The sequence below is a fragment of the Canis aureus genome, chromosome 13 (genome assembly GCF_053574225.1).
Source record: "Canis aureus isolate CA01 chromosome 13, VMU_Caureus_v.1.0, whole genome shotgun sequence".
Lineage (NCBI taxonomy): Eukaryota > Metazoa > Chordata > Mammalia > Carnivora > Canidae > Canis > Canis aureus.
Window position 1 is genome coordinate 40,961,769 of NC_135623.1, and position 24,433 is coordinate 40,986,201.

A 24,433-nucleotide genomic window follows, 5' to 3' on the forward strand; every position below is an offset into this window, starting at 1 on the left:
TGTGTGAATACAGGATAACACGTGATGTGATCGTGTGCTGAGATGGGTGTGCAGATAGAAATGCTGGGTTGAAGAAGGCGACATGAATGAGAGCTCAGCCATATGTTGGAGGTGAGCTAAGAGGAACAGTTTGGGCTTTGTTGTTATGTTCAAGTCCGCTGGAGATGGTTGGACTTCAGTCAAAGCTGGATTATACGAATTTGCCTTTTCCAGCAAGATTTTATGGCTGAGAAACAATGTTTTTAAAATGGAAAGATGGCATGGACACTAGGACTAGATTAGATAGAGCAAGCTTATCTGAGGACAAGAGATAGCAGAGTTTGAGGTTGGCCATACGGAAAGTCTGAGTGAGAGTCAGAAGTATCACAGAGGATGGACACCTCCCGAGTTGTCTGGGACATAGCTCTTCATCACAGGTGACAGGGTGTCCGCTTCCTCTGCTCCCATCTTCCTGACGCTTAGCCCATCTTCCTGCCAGATCTTCATACACCTGCTGCAAAGGTGGTCCACCACTGGCATATTAATTCCTTGAATTTCCTTTTTTTTCTGATCTTCATTTTCTTTTTTTACAACTGAAATATAATCACATCTAACATTGTGTAAGTTTAAGATGTACAACAGGTTGGTTTGGTACATTGATATATTGCCATATAATTACCACCGTAACATTAGCAAACACCTCTATCCCATCACATTGCATTTTCTTTTTTGTGGTGGAATAATTTTCCAACCTGAGAACTGGCTGCTTTGTTTCTTTAGATAATTCATTTGGGAAAAAGCTGCTTTTGGGGAAATTTCAAGATTTTTTGTTTGTGTCCATTTGTGTACACACATACACATAGCCTCCCTCCCTAAAACTCTGATCATGTTTTAGCGCAAACACCACCTTAATTTTAAAAGTAGATTTCATAGGTCACCTTCTTTATAACTAAAGGCATTATCAATAAGGAATAAAGAAATGAAAAAATGTATCTTAGCACCTGAGAAATCAAGGTACATCCTCTTAAATAAACGCTGGCCCAAACAGAAAAAAATGAAAAAAAAAATCATGTGTTTGGATGGGAATACTTAATATCACAAATATATAAGATCTTCTAAAATTGTTCCATATGTTTAGTACAATTCCAATTAAACTCATAGTCTCCTCACCCCATTTGGGTAAGATGATCGTAAAATTTACCTGCAAGAGTAATAACTAGGAGATGCTAAGAAAATTATGAAAATATGAAGATAGATTTGCCTTTTCAAACGTTAAATATTATTTAAAATAATAGTAGCAAAAGCTTGACATTGGAATAGAAGTGTATCAGTAGATAATCGGAACAGAGCAGGATTCAGAAATCTATTCCACATACGTGGTAATTTAATATATTAAACTGAAAGTGGTATTTCAGTTCAGTGGGGAAAGGAGGGTATTTTTTAAGTAAACGGTTATGACTTAGCTGATTAACCATCTGGGTAAAAATGAAGTTGGACCCTCATCTCATACTATATATAAAAATAAGTTCCAAACAGATCACAAATAGAAATTTAAGAAACAAAGATGGTGGAACAATTTTATAATTGTCTATAAGCAAAGTTTGGGAATAACTTCAGAACCAAGGCAAAAACATGATGACATAAAAACACATTGTGTGGGGTAAAAGATACCACACATACAAGTTGCAAGACAAACAGGAGACAATATGTGTCAGAAATAGGACAGATAGGGATTTATATATATATATATATATATAGTACAGAGAGCTCTTAAAAACTGATAAGAAAAATACAGAGCAAAAAAAATGGTCCAAGAATATGAATATGTGATTCACAAAAGGGCAGATCACATAGGCCACCAAACGTCTCTTTACATCAGCAGTCTGAGAAGTTCTCCTTCTGTGGCATGTCCAAGGGCACATTCACTTGAGGCTCTAGGATGGATGGAGAGGGTACAAAAGCAATGACTTGGTTCCTGAATCATCTTCTTCCTCACACAGACTACAGTGACTGTGGTGGGAAGCTTCCCTCCGAGACGCTCGGACTGGGAGTGTGTGGTGAAGAACCCAGACACGGGCAGGCAGCTCTGCAAGGGTAGAAGTCCTCCAGACAAGATCTGCACATGCAGCATCCCAACCAGAGCAACCTACAAGGGTAAGCAGATTCTTCACTGTTTTTTGGTTTGAAAGTGAGGAAGGCGAAAGGACCTCCCAAGTTCAGATGGTTCATGAAGCGAGTTGAAAGTGAGAGAATCTGTATAGACCCACCCTCTGCCATCCCCACTGCCCTCCCCTCCATGGTGTTCACCTCCACTTGGCCTCATCCTGAGACTCTAGGGTCCCACTCTGACATGTGAGTGAAGAATGATCGAGGAGGGTAGGCTGGATAGGAGCGTGGGGTAAAGTTAGAGACCATTGGGCGGACCCTACCCAAAAGGTTCAGAGAATTCAGAGAGCTAAAAAGCTGAGAATGCCCTTGACGAGATGAGGAAATAGAACAGCTAATGTTCTATCACCTTAAGATCATTACATCCATTCAGAAAGGAAGTATTTATTGAAAATCTACTATGTGTTGGGCACTGTGCTAGGTGTAGGGATACAGTGACCAAAAAAGACAGATCTGGTCCTTGCTCCCAGTATCTATAGCCTCTTGGGGGGTAGAGACAAGTAAATTACCTGTTACAATGCAGTGTGTAGGTGAAGGCAACATAGAGAACCATGGGATGCCTAGGAAAGGAGGGGGTGGCTGGGGCGAACAAGGAAAACTTCCTAGAGGATGAGTGGAGCCAGGGAGAAGGGGGAAGAGTATTCTAGGCAGAGACCAACTAGTATAATGGCTGGAAAGACAGAAAAGGCTCTTGAAGAGCCCAGAGAGGTTCTATGTGGTTAAGGCAAATGAGGTAGGGTCAGTGGAAAGCAGAGCAACAGGAAGTGGCTACCAAAGAAGGCACAGAGTATCTGGTGCAGAGGAGCCATTTCCAACCCATAAATTTTTGTTGAATGAATGGCTGCACGTGGAGGATGCCTAGAGGAGGAAAGGAGTGAGTTCTGAAAAATCAGATAGAAGGAAAGCTGTTGGAGTGATCCTGGTGAGGGTGACCATGAGAGCTGGTGCTGAGAGACAGGCATGGAGAGAAGCGGATGGATAGATTCCAGAGACAGGAAGGAGTTACAGTGGATACACTGAGGATTCAAGAACCCCTGTGGGTGAGAAAGATTAGAAGTAGGGTCCCATTGTTGGTACAGACCTCCTAAAATGGGTGAAGATCACAAGGGAGCAGAGTTTTGTGGCGAGAGCTGGTGTTACTCCTCCATTAATTCCAAATCCCTCCAGATGGAATTTGGTGCACCAGGCCAGAGACCCAAGCTTAAAAAATGCCTCTCAGCTGTGGAGCTCTTCTTGGTGGTTGTTTGGGATCAAATTGCTTGGAAAATTATTTCAATTCGCCACTTTTCTTTGTTTACAGTATTGTAGCCTTTGTGATATACTTCTAGTTAATTTTGCTCATTATAATGCAGATCTTACTCATGTATAAAATCTGGTTTTCAAGTATTTGAGATCACCCCATAAAGCTGTTTGGCTGCTTTTATTTTATTTTATTTTATTTTATTTTATTTTATTTTATTTTATTTTATTTTAATTTTTAAAAAATTTTTGTATATTTTTTATTGGAGTTCGATTTGCCAACGTATAGTATAACACCCAGTGCTCATCCTGTCAAGTACCTCCTTAGTGCCCGTCACCCAGTCCACCCTGTTTGCTTTTAGAGCCTCCATCACTTGCCCCGACTCTGCCTGCCCTTTTCTTTGAATGCCTTGCAGTGCGTATTCAGAGCCAGCAAACAAACTCACGTCCCACCTCTTGCACTCAGCAAGATGACCAGCCAGTGGTCATTGCCAAGCCTCTGTCTGTGCCCTCACCCCTTTCATCAAATCCCATTGCCTTTGTTCTTGGAAATGTTGAAAGAAAAGTCACCTCCTTCATAAGTGTTCAGGCTACTCCACCCCCACCAGGACCCCCATCTTGGTAGCAGGGTGCTATGTGGAACACAGACCACTCATGGGACATTTCCTTGACTGTCGAGTCATTAGGTGGCTTTTCCACCTAAGCCATTTTATCTCTAGCAGAGCAACTGTAAATGCTACCAGAGCAGAGATCAAATATTTTCATTTCCATGTGATATTTCCCAGTAGTGTTGTGTGCATAGCCAACATGAAGAATAGTACAACTTTTCCTGGTGTTCATCCCTGAACATTGTAGACTCTGCTGAAATGTATTTTCCCAGGGAGTCTCTCGTGCTGCCGGCCCGTATGTCCGTTCTACTAACATTTACAAGGGGCTGTGCAAATGCCCTTGCTGAGAGGTCACACCAGCCCTCTAGACCTCCTTGTGTTTACAGCAGAGGGTTAGCCTTTCACATATGATCACTGAATGTGAGCAGAATTTTATGTGGCCTCCTGGCTTTCAGAATGAATTTTATCACTGTAGAGAAGTGTCTTAAGGTAAGGGTTCTCAGACGTTGGCAATCACACGCTAATAAAATTTCAGTAAGAAACGTAAGGCTGCCAACAAACTTAGGCCAACTTCTTATTTGGTCAGGGAAAGCCTTTCATTTTTAAAGTATCATCCTCTGTCTCCATTAACTCATAAAAGGAAGACTGTATCCTACCAAATGGATGACCGTGAAAACCTCACAGAGTAGCCCTGGTCCCTGGACACAGTAAGCTCTGAAAGGTGCTGCTCCAGGCTGCGGCACCCAAACCTGGCTGTATACAGTTGTTTCATGGGGGCATCATTGCCAACCACAGAGTCCCAGGTGCTCTCCAGGTGTGGTGAGTCACGATATCCAGGAGCATGGCTCTGGGATCTATTCTCATCATTTTCTGAAGTGATTCTGATATGCCACCACTGGGTTGGGGAATCACCTTGAGTAGAATAAAGTCAAAGACATACAGGAACTATAACAGTTCTGTAATGCTGATTGAACATGTTTTTTCTTTTTCTTTTTTAGTCTTTCTTGTCACATTATTCTTTTGTGGGCTTTCTACCCCATGAGTACATTTTCTAAAGCAAATAAGAAAACTTCTTTTGTTGTAGATTTGGCAACAGTTGCCTCCAACAAGATCATGGAGCCCAGCCCATGGGAAGCACACTTAGAGTTTGTTGGGCAAATATTGATAGTGTGGATTTTGCTGAAGGTACAGGGTTTTCGTCTGTAACGTTCTGGTTATCGTGTTCTAGGCAGATCTTGCTCGGTGACTTGTTTTATTCTTATACTGTGGCCAATTACAGGCTGAGATAGTGATCCCGGGGAGAGTATGAGATGTAAATGGGCTGTAAAATGGCTTTTTCCTAGTGATTATCCATGGGAGGCTTGGAATGGGAGGTGGGCCCCGGTCTGTTTGGAGGCTTACGCTGTGCACTTTGGCTGCCTGATGTGAATGGCCCACGGGAAGGAACCACATACTGATTGAAATGTTAGTGAACAGCTGGCAACCCCCCCCCACCCTCTATGCAAAGGAGGCAAAAATACTTATTTTTTGCATTTACAGCATTGCTTGACGATAGCGGGACTCTACCATAAATGACATTTTTTCCCCCTTTGCTCCAGATGTTTTAGTTGTCAACGTGACGTTCTCCGTGGATTCTTGGCATTTATCAAAAAGATTCAACTTTACCAACTGCTCATCATTAAGAGAGTAAGATTTTATTTGAAATTTAAATATTCTCTCATTGGTTTTAATTTATTTCCTTGCTTTAGTCCTCCATTTCCTCCATCAAGAACTCTAGAGTAGAATTTTCTAAAGTGCCTTGAGGGGTATGGCCTAAAGGGAGGTAGGAGGACCCTGAGCTAATAAGCTGACCTGTTCAAACCCTAATAAGTAAGGTGGGGCAGCCAAGGAGCAAACAACTGTGTTTAAGCGTTCCTACCCATGGGGAGGGAAATGCGTTTTCACCAGACCAAGAGGCGCCTTGAAGTGAGTACAGCAAAAGGGGTGCTGCTGTGTTCTCCCCTGATCTGAACAGCTTTGGGAATTTGAGTGGAAGCAGAGGGTGTGAGCATGAGGCAAGGGAAATCATCAAAGAGGACAAGAGGAAATCGCTTTTGTGGAGAGAACATGTTAGTCTTCCCCTCCCTTTTTGTACCGCCTTTGGCCATGTTGGGGTATGCCCCCCACCGAGTGAGTTAGGGCCACACCTCACTCCTTGCTTCTAAAGAAGAGAGAAGACAGGGAGGACCTGTGTTTCTCAGATTCCTGATTTTCCGGTTGAAAGATGGGACAGAGGAGGTTCCCATGGAAACCACGGGAAGCTGTATTATTAGTGATTCTATAGCTCATCCAGGGGTTCGATTGACCAAGTGTGTGGGTCTCGAATGCGAGTTTCTTTTGGCCTGGACTGGCCTGGGAACCGCTGCTGTTCTGGGGGAAACAAGTCGGGCCTGAAGCGGGGCTGGGGGGCCCCCCTACAGCTAGCCCGCCAGGGGCGCCCGGCCTCGGTCTTGGCCACAGCGGCTCTCCTCAGGAGGGATCCGGTTCGTTATTTCTAATAACCTGGATGGGTTTAGGGAGGGGGAGAGGGGTTTAAACACAAAGCAGGCCACCCAGCCCGTGCAGGGGCCGGGGTCCCCGGGTCCCGGTGATGGAGCCGCAGCCGGGGGGCTGAGTGTGCTCCTGGATGAGCTGGAGTCCGTCCCTCTGTCCCTCCCTTGGCAGAGCGGTCGGTTGGGGACCCGCACCCGAGGGCAGGGGTGCGAAGGCACGTCTGCACCCTGCTTCTAGCTCACCCAGGTGGCTGGATGAACTCTCCAAGCGAGCCTGCATTCTCTTCTCCCATCGAAACTGCAGTTTGCCTCCATCAGAGGCACAGGATGCTTTGGCATTTCTTGAAGAATCTATAAAATACGGACAATGTCCCCACTCCCCACACTGGCCCTCCTGCCACCCCAGGCCCTCCCGTGGCTGTGTTTCCGGACCAGCCTCAGCTTCTCTTTTTAATCGTTCCTTCAACTCCGATTTTCCTAGGAGGGTGCTTTTCAAGCCCTCTACTCTTACCTCCCGCAATAGGTTACTTGATCAGTAGACACAGTTCTTCCTTCGTTTGATTAAAAAGCAAACAGTGGTACCCCATTCTGTCTCCTTGTCAGGCCACACGTTTGGTCTGGCATCTTCCAGGCAGGGGTGGGGGTGGGCTGCTCATCTAGGGGTGGACACGGGGAGCTCGGTCTCCAGAGGGAGACTTACCTGAGGGTAGACAAATAGCAGAACCGGATTCAGAAACAGCCAGTGAGTGCCTGTTATCTACCTGCAGCGCAGCAGGTGACCCCAGCTTCAGGTTTCCATGGCAACATCCTGCAGGCCTGATGACAGTCCAGAGCCTGGAGGGCTGCCCAGAGCAGGGCACAAAGTAGGGGCTCCATCCCCAGCCTCAAAGGACTGTCTGTCCTCTGGGTTTATCAGTCTGTCCAGGGGTTGGGTTTTTTTTTTTTTCTTCTTCTTTTTCTTTTAAATGCTTGCACACTGAATCACAGAGGGAAATGCTAGGATATGAACATTTTCCTAAAAATGCAGGAATTAAGTTGGCTTTCCGTGTTACCAGATGCCCAGTATGTATTGGAACTGGCTGTGCATGGTGTAAAAGTGAGAGAAAGTGTATCCACCCCTTCACGGCTTGTGACCCTTCTGATTACAAGAGAAACCAGGTAAAGTATCATTTTTGGTATTACAGGGTTTAACCAAAAATGAGTGGCTGTGACCCACCCAGTCCCCATCTGTCTTTCGTGTTTGTTTCAAACTCTAAATTTCCCACCTGTTTGGTTGTTGAAGGGATATTCTTCATTTCAGGAACACTGTCAAGTTGCTGTTGAGAAATGGGTACCATCTAAGACAGCAGGAGAAGGAAGATTCCCGGAGAGTAAGAGTAACAGGACCACTCAGGGCTTGCAGGTCAGACCCTGTTTTTTATACTCAGAACAGAAAAAAAAAATTCCCCTTTTACGTGACAGTAACAACTCCTACTACCTTGGGTTCCTTTTAAAAATTCCCTGTTTTACTTTCTACCAAAATCCCCCTTTTTACCTTTGATTTTTAACCAAGTTTCACTTGGTTAAATTGGCTCAATACATCAAAGGCTGCACACTCACATAAAAGAAATTAAAATTCTGTAATCATGAAAAATGATATTGTTCCAGTAGGAGTAAAATTTTAAAGGTGACTTTGCGGTTACTCTGGAGGAGTTAGGAGGAAGCCGATAGCACACAGCACTGAGGGCTTTCAATCTGAACCACTTACTGCGGTTGCATTTCTGGGGGGTTATGTGGGGTAAGGGGAGTCTATGCAAAGTGTACAAACTAACCTCATTCAGATTGCCTCAGTCTTTACTTTGTGGAGATGATCTGACTCATAATCAATAGTGCCAAAACAAAGAGTGGTTTCTTATGAAATATATAGAGAAATACTTCTCTCCGTTTCCCCCCAAATTTTCTTCATGGAAAAATATTTTCCATGAAATTTCCTTGGAAATTCCTCTTAGTTTCTTCATAGCAAATCATCAAGCTGAACCAACAGACACGTTTGAAAAGAATGGATATGACAATGTCAATGTTTCTGGGCAGAGAATAGTGGCTGTGCTCAGAGTGGCTGGCTTCACGGAGCCGACAGGAGTTAATTGAGCATGTACTATATGGTGACAAACAAAAAAGGATACGCTCTGGCTTTTATTAGTCTGGAGGTCTAGCTGCAGCAGACAAATTGAAAATCAACATTTCTTTTTCTAAAAGAGGCTCAGTTTTCTATTTCATGACTAATCTCTGGCTTTGGTTTATCCATTTGCTGTTATTTAAGGTCAAGTGCCAATATAGATAAGTGGCACACTTTTAATCACTACTGAAAAATTGATAGTAACTTTAGGTGAATAACTAACAGGCAGAGGGAATGTGAATCAAAGTGGATTATGAAGTTAATTAAAGGCATCAGAAAGGCTTGGTGTGCCAATATATCCAGATTTGAAGTCTTTGAGATTTTATTAAGTGATGGGCTACTCTTCTCTTCCTACTGGTTTATAAAACTAAGACATGATGACAGGTATTTGGATCAAGGAGGCAGTGGCTTTTTAACAAAATTAAACTTCTCTTTTATTGTTGTTTTGGTCGTTTCTTTTCTATTTTAGTAAGATGGACCTAACAAAAGCCACCATCTTTGCCATTTCTAAGTGTATGGTTCAGTGTTAAGGACATGCAATGTTGTACAACCATCACCACATTCCATCTTCAGAACAAATTTCATCTCGCAAAACGGAAACTTTGTACCCATTAAAAATAACTTCCCATTTTTACTTCCCACCCCTCACCCCAGCCCTTAGCAACCACCATTCTACTTCCTGTCTCTATGGATTTGATACACTAGGTACTTCATACAAGTAGAAGCATGTAAGAATTGTCCTTTTGCGGCTGGCTTATTTCATTTGATATAACGTCCTCAAAGTTCATCCATATTATAGCATGGAACACGATTTCTTCCTCTATAAGGCTGAAAAATATTGCACTATACATATATACTACATTTCGTTTATCCATTCCCCTGTGGATGGATACTTGGGTTGCTTCCACCTTTTGGCTATTATAAATAATGCTACTATAAACATCAGTGTACAGATCATCTCTTGGAGACCCTGTTTTCAAATATTTTGGGTATATATCCAAAAAGAGGAATTGACAAATCATATGGTAATTCTATTTTTAAAATAGCTATTTTTCATATTGTTCTGCTGTATTACATTCCCACCAACAGTATATTAGCATTCCAATTTCTCCACACCCTTCCAACTCTTGTTATTTTTGTTTTATTGTTATTGTTGTTGTTTTTATGGTAGCCATCCTAAGTGGGTGGAAGGTGGTATCTCATTGTGGTTTTGAGTTGCATTTCCCTAAAGATTAGTGATATTGAGCATCTTTTAATCTGCTTGTGGGCCATTTGTGTATCTTCTTTGAAGAAATGTCTCTTCAAGTCCTTTGTCCATTTTTTAAGCAGGTTGTTTTTTGTGGCTGATTTATAGGAGTTCCTAATATATTCTGGATATCAGCCCCTTATCAGATATGTGATTTGCAAGTATTTTCTCTCATTCCTGAGGTTGCCTTTTCCTTTTTTTTTTTTTTTTTTTTTGAGGTTGCCTTTTCCATCTGTTGATTGTATCCTTTGATGCACAGAAGTTCTTAGTTTTGAAGAAGTCCGGTTTTTCTCTTTTTTCAGTTTTGTTGCCTGTGCTTTAGGTGTCCTATCTAAGAAACCGTTGCCAAATCCAATGTCCTGAAGCTTTTCCCCCACATTTTCTTCTAAGAGTATTACAGTTTTAATTTTTACATTTAGGTCTTTGGTCCATTTTGAGTTAATTTTCATATATAGCATAAAGGTCCTACCTCATTCTTTTCCGAATGGATATAAGTATTTTGGTTTCTTAACCCAAAAAAACTGGAAGTTAAACTTTTATTTTCAGGTAATTATAGATTACATAGTTAGTACCTGTCAGAAAATAACACAGAGAGATTTTCCACATCTTTTACCCAGTTTCCCCCAATAGTAACATCTTGCAAAACCATCACACAATATCACAACCAGGATATTGACAGTGACAACAGTCAAGATACAGAACAGCTCTATCACCATACCTCCTTTCCTCCTTTCTCCCACTCCCCACTTCTGACCCCTGGCATCTACTAATCTGTTCTCCATTTTTATAATTTTATAATTTCAAGGAGTCTATATAAATGGAATCATCCAGACGTGCCCTTTTGGGTTTGACCTTTTTTAACTCAACACAATTCTCTGAAAGTTCATTCAAGTTCTTCTATAGATCAATAGTGTGTTCCTTTTTATTGCTGAGTGGTAATCCACGCAATGACTTTTAAAATTTCTTTTATGTTAGTGTCTCCATGTGCCTTTTGACCTTTGACACCGTGTGGCTAGAAGAACGGGCTGGGTTACCAAGAGGGCAGGACAAGGCTTAAAATAACCAAAAGCCCAAGCCAGTTTTCAGTGCTGCTGTGTGAATGGCACCTTCTTAGTTTGGAGAAAGGTATTTTGTTGATACTGGAATGTTTTCTTTAAATACGTGGCTCAGAACAGAATCTCAATTTTGGTTCTAACAGGGAATGGCAAAGTATTTGTCACAGGAGGGATTTCTCATGCACTGGCCAGTGTTACTGTCTTTCTTTATCATTGGATGTGTAAACCCACATTTCCAGTTTGGGTCCTGCGTTGACCTGAATAAGTCCTGAACACTTTTCCCAGCAGAGAAGCCACTGAGAGCTTTCCCCTTAATGCATCTTCCCACATCACCCATGTTTCGGGCGCTTCCTATGTGCCAGGCATAGGAGACAGGAGATGGGAATGATGCATATATGACCTTCGGCTTTATGATGCTGAGCTGCAGGTATATATTGAGCACCTAATCGATACCATTATATTGAGCTTCATGGCTGCAGTGAGGAGGACACCAATGAATCAGGCACATGTCTTGCTATCAGCCTCAAGAATCTTGTACATGAAACCATAAGAATAGAAGATAAAAAATACTAACATTGGAGAAGTACCAGGAAGTACACAAACCCGGAGAGCCTGTCTGTGCCTGCAACCTTGGCTTAGTAATTCCTGTTTATTTAAGCCCCAGTGACTGGCAGCTAAAAGCACTTAACCAGTGTAGTTGGTTGAGGTTTGGTGGATGGATGGATTGATAGACAGAGACGGCATTTCAGCCAACCATTGAGGAATGAGACACGTGGAGACAGAGAAGACTGGGTGTTCTAAGCAGAGGGGCTAGCATAAATAAAAGTGTAGTGGGTTGCCGGAGTTCCAGGGCAGCTATACCTGGGGTCCAGGAGACCCCAAGTAATTCAATTTGGCTAGAGCAGAAGGGTGCAGGAAATCCCAGGATACAAGGCTGACATGACCCTGTAGCCTGCATCTATGGGGCCTTACACCAGGCCAAGGCGCTTTGGTTTTATTCTTCACAGAATGCTGCTGGAGACATGTCTTAATGTATGAATTTGCTCATCCAAGGACATGGTACTTAGAAGACAGAGTTCTGGTTTCGTCTCAGGTTGAGCCTGTTGCCTTCACGCTGTTTCATGACCCTGTCCGCAATCCCTTTACCCATGCTACAAATACACATTGTCATCTATTGGCAAGGGGGCTGCATTAAGGAAGGATACCCCCAAAATAGGGAAATGAACTCAAAAGCCTGTGTTTGCACTTTGGATGGAAGGTATTTTCAGCTCTGGAGGCTGGTCTCTGGCAGATGGTTGGCCCTGCTGCCTTGCACTCACCTTTCTCCCTCCTTTTCTTAACAGTCTTCTCTCTGGGGCCTCTGCCTGCTGGGAGAAGAACTGGCTCCTTTCCCTTTCCTGTGCTCGCAGAAAGGTTGTGAAGATCTATGATATGATGATGATCTACTATTTGTTACTCTTCGCCATCTGCTTATCTTGGTTGGGTAGAAATACACCCTACACAGACTTGTCCACCACTCTCGGGGGAACCAACATTCACATTGTTCTTTCTCTGCCTCCCTTGCCTCCTCTTCTTATCTGCCACCACTTCTGAATGTGCATCTGAATTTCTCACAAGCAATCCAGATTGACTCCTTTAGAGACCTTGCCTATCGGAGGGAAATGAGGTTGAAGATATACCTTGTTGAGTAGCTTCTGTGGGTGTATCACTGTGCTAGGTGCTGTGGAATGTGCTTGCAATCGTCCATTTATCTGTTCATTCAAAATGTTTTTACTGAGCGCTCACTGTGTGCTGGACAGGTGGGCCAGATGTGTGTCCTTCTCCAGAGCTTACACTGTAGAACTTAAGAGTATTTTGAAGGAAGTAAAATTCATTTCGGTGAAGCAGTTGAGTACAGCAGAAGATGTGAGAAGGAATACCAGAATGCACTGAATTGAGTAGTGGTAACCCATATTTGTTGAGCCTGTGCTAAATCCTGAGCTCAGAGGATATCTTTATGTAAGTCTCACAAGGGACCTGTTTTCCCATTTTATAGATAAAAAAATGTTGGCTTGCAGAGGATAAGTATGTAGTAAATGATAGGCAAGAGATTTGAACCCAGGTGGTCTGACCCCAGAGCCCACAGTTCTAACCACGACTCTACATTGTACGACCTCAGTGAATATAAACAAGCATTAAATGATGTAGTATTGATGATGAGAGTCCGTCTGGACAGGAGAAAACGAACATTGGCTTCTCTTGGCATTAGACTAGCAAAGCCTGTCCTATCTGTGGCACAAATGTGGGTGGGCTGAGGATCTCCAGCTGGGCAGGCTGTGAGCATCAAAGCCTCCAGAGAGGGAAAGTTGGGGTGTGGTCAGAGTGGACGATTCAGACTGGGAGGGCAAGAGAGGCTAAGGATGGGAAGCGGAGGCCGGTAGGGGAGTGGTAGAAGCAAGAGCCTCAGGGTGGAAGTGAAACTCAACAGAGGGGTGGATTTGGAGTGTCCAGGTCTAATTTGCAGGGTGGGGGTCTCTGGAAGGGAGGAGCTGCCCCCCCGGCCATGGAGTCCCAGTCACCCAGGCCAGTTCTGAGTTGCCACACTCGGAAGGTTCAGTGACCAAGAGTTACAACTATGTGTCTTGGCCTCAGCAGCTCCACCTTACAGTCCCAGGTCAGAGAATCAAGCCTTGATCTCTCAGCAGAGGACCTTGGTCTGTCATCTTCTGGTCTCAGTGGCTCACTCTGACACTTGGTACTTCCTGGGACCAACTGGAGATTTGAGGTTACATCCCAAGTTCCCTGAGGCCAGTACTGGGGACCCCATGGAGGAGCCTTCACCTGGGGGCTGAGCCTCAGAGGCCTGACTACGTTGTTCCATCTTGTGCTCTCATTTTTCTTTGGCGGGATCGTATTTTCTTTCAGCATCTCACCTCCTTTTATGCTCTCCCATTGCCACTGCTGGTCACCACTTTTTTCAATTTCTACATTTCATGAATACATTACTTCCATCCTTCTCAGTCATTAATAAAGATGTTAAATAATTCTGAACCAAATAGTCACCCCTGTAGGGCCCTACAGGACACTTTCCTTTAATTAGTTGTGGTACCTTTCATCTCTCTAATGTCCTTTGGTCTCAGATTTCCAGCTGGTTTTGAATCCGTGTGACTTTTTATCCAGTCCTGTTTGAACTAATTTCACCAGTGAAACTCTGAGAGACATTTTGCTGAGCGTTGATTCAGGTCCAGGCCTACAGAGAGCTTTGCTATATTCAGATTAAAAAAAAAAAAACAGATTAATAGAGTACAATTTGGTCTTAATAAACTGAGCCTTCCTAATGCACCTCTTTCCAATATTCTTTTCAATCATGACAGTATAATGTCATGGTAATTTGAATTGTGTTGACGTCAGACTTCAAAAAAGTACTCTTACTGTCAGAAGTGATCCTCTTAGACCTTTTCAGAGGTAACTGTTTCTTAGTGGTTGTGCTATTTCCAATATCTTGCAATGACTTCATTTTTTAAAAAAACAATAATAAAAAGAATTGGGTATTTTGTAATCACCTAACTAACCAGTTTCTAATATGTTTTCCTGTACAGAATAGGGAGTAATTTAAACTGGTGAGCACCCAGAGTTCACAGTGTTTCATTAAATAATTTAAAACTGGGCAGCCATTTAAAATAACTCTGATGTCTTTAAAATGTGACTGATAGGAAGTGGACTATTCTGAGGTTAATTGCTGAACAACACAGGTTGTGACGGTTATCACCAGTGGTATTTGGATTTGGCATGTGGAAATCCTTGTACCTAAGAGGAGGGCGGAATTTCACTATATGGCTGTAAGAAAGCATCTCTTCATATCAAACTAGGTTGCTTTTAAATTAACCCCTTCTGTGTGTCGGCTCATGGGGCCCACTACTTCATACAAGGCTGTGATGATTAACTCTTGATTAAAATATAAAAATAGATCTAAAACAAGTGTGTGAAACATTTGCTAGGAGATCATTCTTCGCCTTCTGTCTGTACAGGAGTTTTAAAAACCTTTATCAGTAAAAATAGAAAATGTCATAGTTCTAAGAATTGTTACAGCCATGTAGTATGGCCATCTAGCTCTCCTCTCTTTTTTTCTTTGTATACCTGCACAGTTTCTTTGATGAGATCCTCTTGCTAGCTCTTTAACTCACTTATTAACATGAAGAGAGGTTCTCCAAGCAAACAAAGGACAACTAATCTGACCCTCTTTGCAAACAGATGAGAAGCATCTGGTTTCAGGAGATAGACCAGGACTGGATTTCATCCTAGACAGCCAATGGAAACTTCTCTAAACAATAAGGTTTAAAAATAAAATCCTTTTGAAGTAGCAGGGCTGTCTCTGCTCAGAGAGAAATAAAAAGTTAATAAGGCAACATGGTGGGTCCTCTGATGGTGTTTATAGAACCGTTTAAGGAGCAAAATATAACCCCCTTAAAATATATTCTTTTACATTAGTTATAAAGCTCTCCTTGTCCTCTCCTGAGAGTAGAGAAGTAGCATTTACTTGGGGTGTTTGAAAATCTAGCTGGAGCAGATATCACGGTATAAACACAGGAATCCAGAAGGGCTATCCAGAAAGAAACGTGGGGATGTAAATGTGAGTCTTCGTTGGGATTATACATAAAACAAAACAAAACAAAACACAGTCTGTCTTGCTGCCCTAAGAAGGCAGTGGACTTTTACTGTGGCGGGGGGGGGGTAGCACATTTTTTCTACAAAGAGCCAGACAATGAATGGTTTAGGCTTCGTGAGCCCCACTGTCTCTGCCACAACTACTCTGCCCCTGTAATGTGAAGTAGCCACAGGCAGTTCGTAAATGAATGGATGTGGCTGTGTTCCAAAAAACTTTATTTAGGGACACTGAAATTGGAATCTCATGTATTTTCACATGTCATGGAACACTATTACTTTTTTGACCTTTTTTGTTTTCTCATAGCCCATCCAAAGGCAAGCAATGGACTGGATTTGGCTTGCTACAGGCAAATCCGGTAGTTGACCAACTCCTGACCTGGTGTGCACATAGATCATGTGTCCCCCACAACACCTGGAGCTGTACTGAGGACCCTGTACATGCTCAATAAATACTTGTTCACTTAGCTGTCACAGTGTCAGCACGAAGAGTAAGCCTTTTGCTATATAGCACACACTTGACATTTGCAAGGGATTTATCTTGAAGTCTTTGCTAATCCCCCCATTCCAAGTACCACTCTTGCAGATAATTTCCCCCATAAAATGCAGTCAAGTATAACAGAATAATTAAAGTGACCCTTTCAGACCCTTCATGATTCTATAAATATGGGCCTAAAGTCCTCTGCTAAGTAATTAAAATAAATTCTGCCACTGAAATCAATTCTCTCTCACATTACATCATTGCTGTGATGACATTAACGATGAATTTACCTCAATCTGCAGAACCAATCCATGGTGTTAATGAGTGATGGTGACCGCGCTACCATATAGCACCTTTGTTTGCCAAGGAGCAGAATAAAACCTCCCTCTCAGCAGGATGGACAGACCGAACAGCCCAGAGAGTCCATTGTGACGAGCATTACACATATAAAGGAACAGAGAATATTAGGCTCCTTTAGGAAGCAGGTGGCAGGCAGGTACTGGGCATGAATGAGGCTCTCCCAGTGCCATTGGGGCATCCTGCTAGATTTGATCCTCTCCGTGGATACGTTTGGCATTTTTGGCTTAGCCAAATTTCACATGATTTTGTGTCTCTGGCCCTGGAGGTTGTTTTCAAATGTCAGTAGTGTGAATATGAAACATATTCATGCTAAAGATCTGCTGTACTTTATATTGGCCAGAATCAGAATTTTATGTTCTGTTTTGGTTACCATATTATAGAAGAGTACAGACATGCTGGATATGGTCTATGAAAGAACAACAAAATGATCAAAATGATAGATGTTAGCATCTGTAGAAGAAAAATGAAAGAAACCAGGATTATCTCATCTTTGAAAGGGAAAGTGATTCTTGCCATCAAACAAAGACTTTTTTCAGGAGAATCTGTAATTTTTTTTTTAAGCTTTGTGGAATACTTTTTTTCTCTTTTTTTTTTTAGATTTTAATTATTTATTTCAGAGAAAGAGGGAAAGAAGGAGACCATGAGTGCAGAGGGGAGAGGGAGAGAGCATATCCCAAGTGGACTCTACACTGAGCCCGGAGCCCGACAAAGGGCTCAGTCCCACAACCATGCGATCATGACCTGAGCCAAAACCAGGGGTCAGACTAAAGGAGCATTTGATTAAACATTGCAGATAGAGAAGTCAGGGATGATGTGGGACTCAGGTAACAGGTTATTTGCAAGGGAAAATTTCTTGATAAAGAGAGGCCTAATAAAGTTGGTAACGGGTACCATGGAGAAGAAACAGTTGACCACAGTGGTGTGGCATCGAATACTTGAATTTAGGTGACTGAATTGCTTGATTTCTTGAAATTTTTCTCTACAGTACACTCCTTGATTCAAATAGCCCAACTCTGAGACAAACAAAAAATAGGCACTGCTTTCTAGGGAATTAAATTCATCCAGAATGACATTTATTCTAGCTTAATGATAACTGTTGTTGGCCTCACGTCAGTGGACTCCTTGTCTCCCCTTTTGTTTTGTTGTATTCTGAGCCTCCAGAGGCTTTAAGGCACTGAGCATTTTCAAGACTCCAGTGAGATCTCACTCTTCAGACAGAATGTCAGACTCTTCAACTGCATTTTCAACTGTCTTGTGAGACAAAGACTAATTGGTTTGACCTCATGCTGTCGCATGTTGAGAGACATGAATCTTCAGCACTCTTCCTTGAATTCATTGATTTCATTAAACACTGTCTGCTTGTGTTTGCAAAATGTCGTAATTTCCCAGTGATTTCTTCAAACCGCGGCGCATAAACAGATTTTTTGGAACAGTGCCATTTCTTAGCTTTGATCTTGTGTGTTAATCTTCATTTCCAACAGGTCTTCTACATTAAGTCCATTGAGCCACGGAAGATATCGACTTTAGGGAAAAGTAATGTGATCGTCACGGGGGCAAACTTCACCCGGGCATCCAACATTACAATGATCCTGAAAGGAACGAGTACTTGTGATAAGGATGTGTGAGTTGAAATAATAGTAATTTATCCTTGATAAGATAGAAAAAGTTCAAACTTATGCCAAAGGAATACCATTGTGATTATAAACTTTTCAAAGTATTGCCAGGTGCCAAAACGGGCAATTGGGCTGCATAGTGGATATAACATAATTTCAATAAGGAGAATAACTTAAACACCACATTTGAAGTTAACTGTGAGAGACTCTGTCCTCTCTTACCCTCCCAAACCTCAGAACCCGCTCATTTCACGGTGTTGCCTGTTTGAGGTCTTGATTCATTTCCATGAACAAAATCAAGTATTTTAAGTAACAAACAGCATCTTGAAGATGATCCCCTTAGAAAAATAGTTGCATACTTCAGAATTTGTTGGTAAAATATAAAATATCATAGCTCTTCCTATGTATCAAAGTTGGAAAGAAGAAACTTTCTAATCTGTTTTATTCTTTGTAGCCTTCTCTTTATTGGATTGGTTTCAGGCTAAATAAATTAAATGGAACATATTATTAGTAATTAAAAAAAAAAGATCAAACACCCTAACACAGATGTCTGGTCAGTATGCTGCTATGACTGCTTTTTCCTCTAAGTTATCCTTTCAATGAAACTTCGAGAAAGAAAAGAATTTTTCAGCGTTTCACTGACATCCTTGTGTAAATGGTACCCCCCCCTAAAGAGATGTCATGATCACAACAACAAAATAGATAAATTGAGTTTTCTGCTTGTTAGCTTTCGTAAGTTTGGGTTAATTTGAAGTAGAAGACATCGCAGTCTATATGAAGTATAACACTGAGCTCGTTCTCATCATGGAAATGCATTGAAGACAATCTGCTGAAGCGTGGTGTTTTGGTTTTTAACTCCTAAAACAGTTTTGTACAGCATTTTAATCTGCCGTACTTATTTACTGAATTTTCTGTTTTAATTCATTTGCTGCATGTAATTGCCATCCGCTTCCCCCTCCTAACAGTAGATTTGGGATGTCTATCATCACGATGGAGAAAGCCGTTTATGGGTGGCTCTGGCCCATTCTGCTACTTACCAGAATTATCAAGCACACATTGGTAGCTGTATCTATGCAGCATAGGCATTTTTGTGCTGTTGATCCTGGCTAAATACTTTATTGCAAGAATCTTTCATTTTGTTTAGCAAAATCTGTGAAGTTAGACACCTGTGTGTTCACTGCAAGGCAATCACCTTCACTGGAAAAGAAGTCAGTTTTCAGAGCATTACCCTGTCTTTGACTCTTTATGCTCTCATTTCAATTCTGCATGTGTCTTGAGATACTGCAGTTATTAAATTAAATGACTCAGAGGCCTTTCTGCATGTAGCATTTCAGTAACCACATCAGAGCGGTGAGCCCAAGTTCACAAGAAGTAAACATAATACCCAGTTAATCCTATATCTGAGTTCATGCTGTAATCCCACACTCTTTTAATATGGCATTTTTCAAATGCCCAATTATTTCGAAGGGAAAAATACAAGAATAATAGCAGAATGACCCACATTTCTGCCTCCCTCCTTCCAAAAGTTATAAACAAGTTTGAATTTTAATGATCAGCCATTTTACGATGAATTTCCTAAGAGCTTGGCTCTGAATATAAAGCTCAGAATGTTGGGATCCCTGGGTGGCGCAGCGGTTTGGCGCCTGCCTTTGGCCCAGGGCATGATCCTGGAGACCCGGGATCGAGTCCCACATCAGGCTCCCGATGCATGGAGCCTGCTTCTCCCTCTGCCTATGTCTCTGCCTCTCTCTCTCTCTCTGTGACTATCATGAATAAATAAAAAAATTTAAAAAAAATAAAATAAAATAAAGCTCAGAATGTCAATCTGAGGCAGTGTAAATGCATACTGGCTCAGATGCTTTTTGAATTTGCCTTATTGTCAGGATCTGTTATTGCTACTTAATGGGCTTGTATGTTGACGTTAATCATCATGTACTATCCTTTAAGTAGTAATAGTAGATTCACATGTAGCATCATTATCCTGAGTATTATTCAGCACAACACAGTCTTAATGTTTTTTTGTTTTTGTGTGTGGTTTTTTTTTTTTTTTTTGCTTTAGAGGGTCACTGTAAACATTATATATGGAGGAAGTGCAGGTTACAGAGTGAATATTGTAGAAGGCTTTGCTCTGGGCTCTGAGGGGTGTAGAGGGCAGGTGTGGTGGATGTTGGAAGCACCCAGGGTAGTCCCAACTCATTTCTTGTCCCGAGCTCCTTGGGAGGTGGCTTGGCTCTGATGATTGACCCTGAGACACCTGGGCTCTTGGCACAGACTCTGGTCATGGGCTCTCTGCTCTCTGAATGCCAGAGTCCCCATGTCTGCCTGGGACGAGCTTCTACTCTTCTACTGCAACTACTTTTCCTTCTCTAAGTTTTGGAAATGGAGAAAGAACTTTTCTTTGTCCATTCATCCTATAAAATGACTGGAATTTTGTGATGGAAATTTCCAATATACTCAAGAGAACAGAGTACAGTGAACCTCCCTGTACCCATCCTCCAGCTTCAAAACTTACCAACATGTTGCCACTCTCATTTCGTCATTGGAGGGGAGGCGCAGGTGGTGGCTGGAGCTTTTAAAAGCATATCCCAGACACCACGTCCTTTCCGCTCATACACACTTCAGTGTACGTCTCTGACAGGTAAGGATAGTGTCATTCTCAGAGTCAGCAGAATTAACAGGACTCCCCAGTACGTGTGCCACTCTCTGTTACGGCTTGTTCAGGGCAATGGTGACATCTGCTTTCCCTACTTCTAAGGGAAATGCAAATGAAAACATAAAAATGTACAGAAGAAAGAGGAACCCAGCCCCGGATGACACCCACAGTGGCTAGTGGCCCCTGATGAACTACCAGTTTGCCAGCATCTGTCCTGATAGTTTGTGGACTGTTGCAGTTCAAGTGAAATTTGTATGCTGTCATGTTCAGTAGTCAGTGGTGCTAAGGATCTGTGTCACTTACCAGTTGTTTTTCTGCCCCTTTCTAGGATACAGGTTAGCCACGTGCTGAATGACACCCATATGAAATTCTCTCTACCATCCAGCCGGAAAGAAATGAAGGATGTGTGTATCCAGTTTGATGGCGGGGACTGTACATCTGTGGGACCCTTGTCATATATTGCTCTGCCGCGCTGTTCCCTCATATATCCAGCCACCACCTGGATCAGGTGCTTTCGAGATTCATATTTCTCTGACATTGTGCTTAGAGGGGTCATGATCTCAGGGTTGTGCGATTGAGTCCCACATCAGGTTCTGTGCAGGCGTGGAACCTGCTTAAGATTCTCTCTCTTTCTTCTTCCCTTAAAAAAAACAAAACAAAACAAAACAAAATGAATGAAAGAAAGGAAGGGGTCATATGCATACAGATCATGGATTTCACTCAAATAAATATAGAAATAGTAGTCCTATGCAAATTCCTCTCACAGAATCCCCCCTGAGGGTTTGTTCCTGGAAAACACACACACCCAACCAGCCACTGCTTCCCGTTGTCACTGTGAACACTGTGAGCAGATCCTGCTTTACTACGAGCTGTGGCTGCCAGGAAGCTCACAGCTAAAACGTTTGCTTTGTACGGTGGTTTCTTGTCATTGTATAAATCCTTTGCCTTTTAAAATGTTTGTTCGGTTGCAGTACCTACCCCCAGCCTACGTTTCTGATACACACGCACCACATCTCACTCCTGCCCACAACACAAAGCTGCTCTTTGACAGCTTTCATTTTATAACCTTTCGAGTAAGCTGCTTTGAATAATTTGAGGAAATATTGGAAGCTATGGAAATGAAAAGCAGTAGCTACATTTCAAAGATACTCCCTGTGAGAAAGATTGACATTCCAAAATAAACTCTTCCAGATGACTCCAATATATTTAAAAAAAAATTGCCTAGTTGAATTTAAATTCACATTCAGATTTTGGAATATAGCCCTAAAGACATTTTCATAATAAGATATTTCACCTAACACAGCATGAAGCTGATTTTCAAAGTACTGTCTAAATGAAACTGTAGATGTAGAGGAGCCTTTGTTTAAAAAAAAAAAAAATAGAAGAAGAAGAAGAAAAATACTTCTAGTCCGGTGTTCTTATTTAAGATTAAGTCAGAGGTAGATGTCAGGGTTGGTTTCTTCCAAGGCCTCTTTTCTGGGCTTATAGAAGGATGGTCTTCTCTTTGTGTCTTCACATGGTCTTCCCTCTGTGACTGTGTCCTAATCTTTTCTTTAAGGATACCAGTCATATTCCTGGATTAGGGCCCACCCCAATGACCTCATTTAATCATAATTACCTCTGTAAAGACCCTGTCTCCAAATACAGTCACATTCCACACAGCTGGGGGCTCAGGACTTCAACAGTGCTGCCTCTAACCATGGCATGAAAAATACTGAAATTTCCAAACCAAGTCTATAGCGTTGCACTCCCAGCTCTGGGTATAAATCCTTCCTGTAAATAAAAACAGACACTGACGTGGCATTCCCCACATGCCTTGTGTGTTACATTTATTAATTCAGTTAATCATCATGAAAGGAATAGCTCCTTTGGCAGAAGAGGAAACAGGCATAGAGTAGTCAAACCACTTGTAAGCTCCCAGGCAGTCCTGCTGTAAACCACCACTGTGTTCTGCCTTGCTATAAAATAAGAGGCTTCTTTATTTTTATTTTTTTATTGACCTGTAGTTGACCTACAATATAACATAGTTTCAGGTGTACAACGCAGTGATTTGTTAGGCTTCTTAGTGTCCACTCACCTGTGATATCCTGGGCCTGTGACTCTGAGTTATTCCCCGGGCAAGAACAGGGCTCTGCAGGCTGACCGTTGGCAGAGCATGCTGGGCTCCACTTTCTAGTAACAGTGATGGGCTGGCATGAGGCCAACTCGACCCTTCCCCCTTGTGACTGGTTGAGAGCTTGTTGTCTTCCTTCTGCCCTGCACAAATTGGCCTGCTCATGCCTACCTCCCGGTCTTGTCATCCTGGGCTTGGCTGGTGCACGGAGCTGACATTCCCCAGCTCCTGTCCCCCAGAATGACCTACATGAATGGGGAGATGAGGGCAGCCAGAGCTGTGGACAGCTGTTTATTTCACATCTAATGACCACTTTGCTTATAAGCGATTATGTGCTGAGAATATGTGAAATCATTTGGCTTGGTTTTGGAGAGAGAGAGAACGTAGCTGTTATTTATATGGCCTACCAAATGGGAATTTATAGTTTTAATGCCATTTATAATTTTACCTTGTCCAAAATGTTCCCCATCTCCCTAAATAAAGTATAATTGGTAGGTTGGGAGTTTGATTTTGAAAATTGTTAGATTGAAGTGTCTTAATATAGATTAAACAGCAATCAAACAAAATTCTGTTTAGTGAAACCTTTTTGGGGTATAGCTGATGATCTGATTATATGTGGCAACATGACACAACAAAACTCAAAATTCTGTGAAAGAATTTGGGCATTTTCCTAGAATTAAAACAGGATCTGACCCGAATTTTTATATTTATGTATCTTAAAAACTATACATTTTGTGGCCGGTATCGTTAAAAAACTTGTAGAACTGTCCTGCCTTTTTTTTTTTTTTTTTTAATTTATTTATGATAGGCACACAGTGAGAGAGAGAGAGGGAGAGAGAGAGGCAGAGGGAGAAGCAGGCTCCATGCACCGGGAGCCTGACGTGGGATTCGATCCCGGGTCTCCAGGATCGCGCCCTGGGCCAAAGGCAGGCACTAAACCGCTGCGCCACCCAGGGATCCCGCCTTTTAAGTTAAAATGTATTACTTGGCTCTCTAACGTAACTGAGTTTCATATTAAGTGTGGATAAAGTGATAGCTTTGTTCATAGATGAAAAATGCCTGTATCTTTACTATGAAACTCCTATTGTTAATTTTTTTTTTCTTTGCAGTGGTGGTCAAAATATAACCATCATAGGCAGAAATTTTGACGTAATTGACAACTTAATCATTTCACACGAGTTAAAAGGAAATATAAATGTAAGTCTTCAGCTACCTTGTAATAATAGTAATTTTCAAGGATGATTTTGTTTTCATCACGCTAACATCTCTTGGGGAATATCTTTTATTTCTGTGCCTTTGTGATGTTACAAGCGTCTACCTGTTGGGTGATATCCACCATCTGGGCTATCATGGAGATAATAAGACTCTCTCTTTGTGGTGGAGCGTTTCCAATCATGGCACGGAGGAGAGAGGAGTGAGCTGGGTATGGCAGGCCTGCCGTTTTCTCCGGGTGGGCTTTGTAGGGAGGCACTGTAAGGAGCCGATGTTTAGGAGTACACGCGAAGATGCCCTGTGAGGGGTGAAGGGGAGATGCCAACAAGAAGAGCGGTCTTGTGCAGGCTGGTGGTGGTGTTGCCATTGTGCCAACAGAGC

At 42.2% G+C, this 24,433-nt stretch overlaps 1 protein-coding gene across 1 annotated transcript in view; it reads left to right on the plus strand.

Moving 5' to 3' along the window:
• The window catches only part of PLXNC1 (plexin C1), a 137,710-nt gene that overhangs the window by 61,063 nt on the left and 52,214 nt on the right, over nucleotides 1-24,433 (plus strand). Inside the window, exons 6-12 of the mRNA XM_077844421.1 lie at nucleotides 1,980-2,133; nucleotides 5,591-5,678; nucleotides 7,579-7,681; nucleotides 7,824-7,925; nucleotides 17,943-18,082; nucleotides 21,056-21,235; nucleotides 23,950-24,037. Coding sequence (XP_077700547.1) covers nucleotides 1,980-2,133; nucleotides 5,591-5,678; nucleotides 7,579-7,681; nucleotides 7,824-7,925; nucleotides 17,943-18,082; nucleotides 21,056-21,235; nucleotides 23,950-24,037 — 855 coding nt within the window. The remainder of the gene's footprint in view (nucleotides 1-1,979; nucleotides 2,134-5,590; nucleotides 5,679-7,578; nucleotides 7,682-7,823; nucleotides 7,926-17,942; nucleotides 18,083-21,055; nucleotides 21,236-23,949; nucleotides 24,038-24,433) is intronic.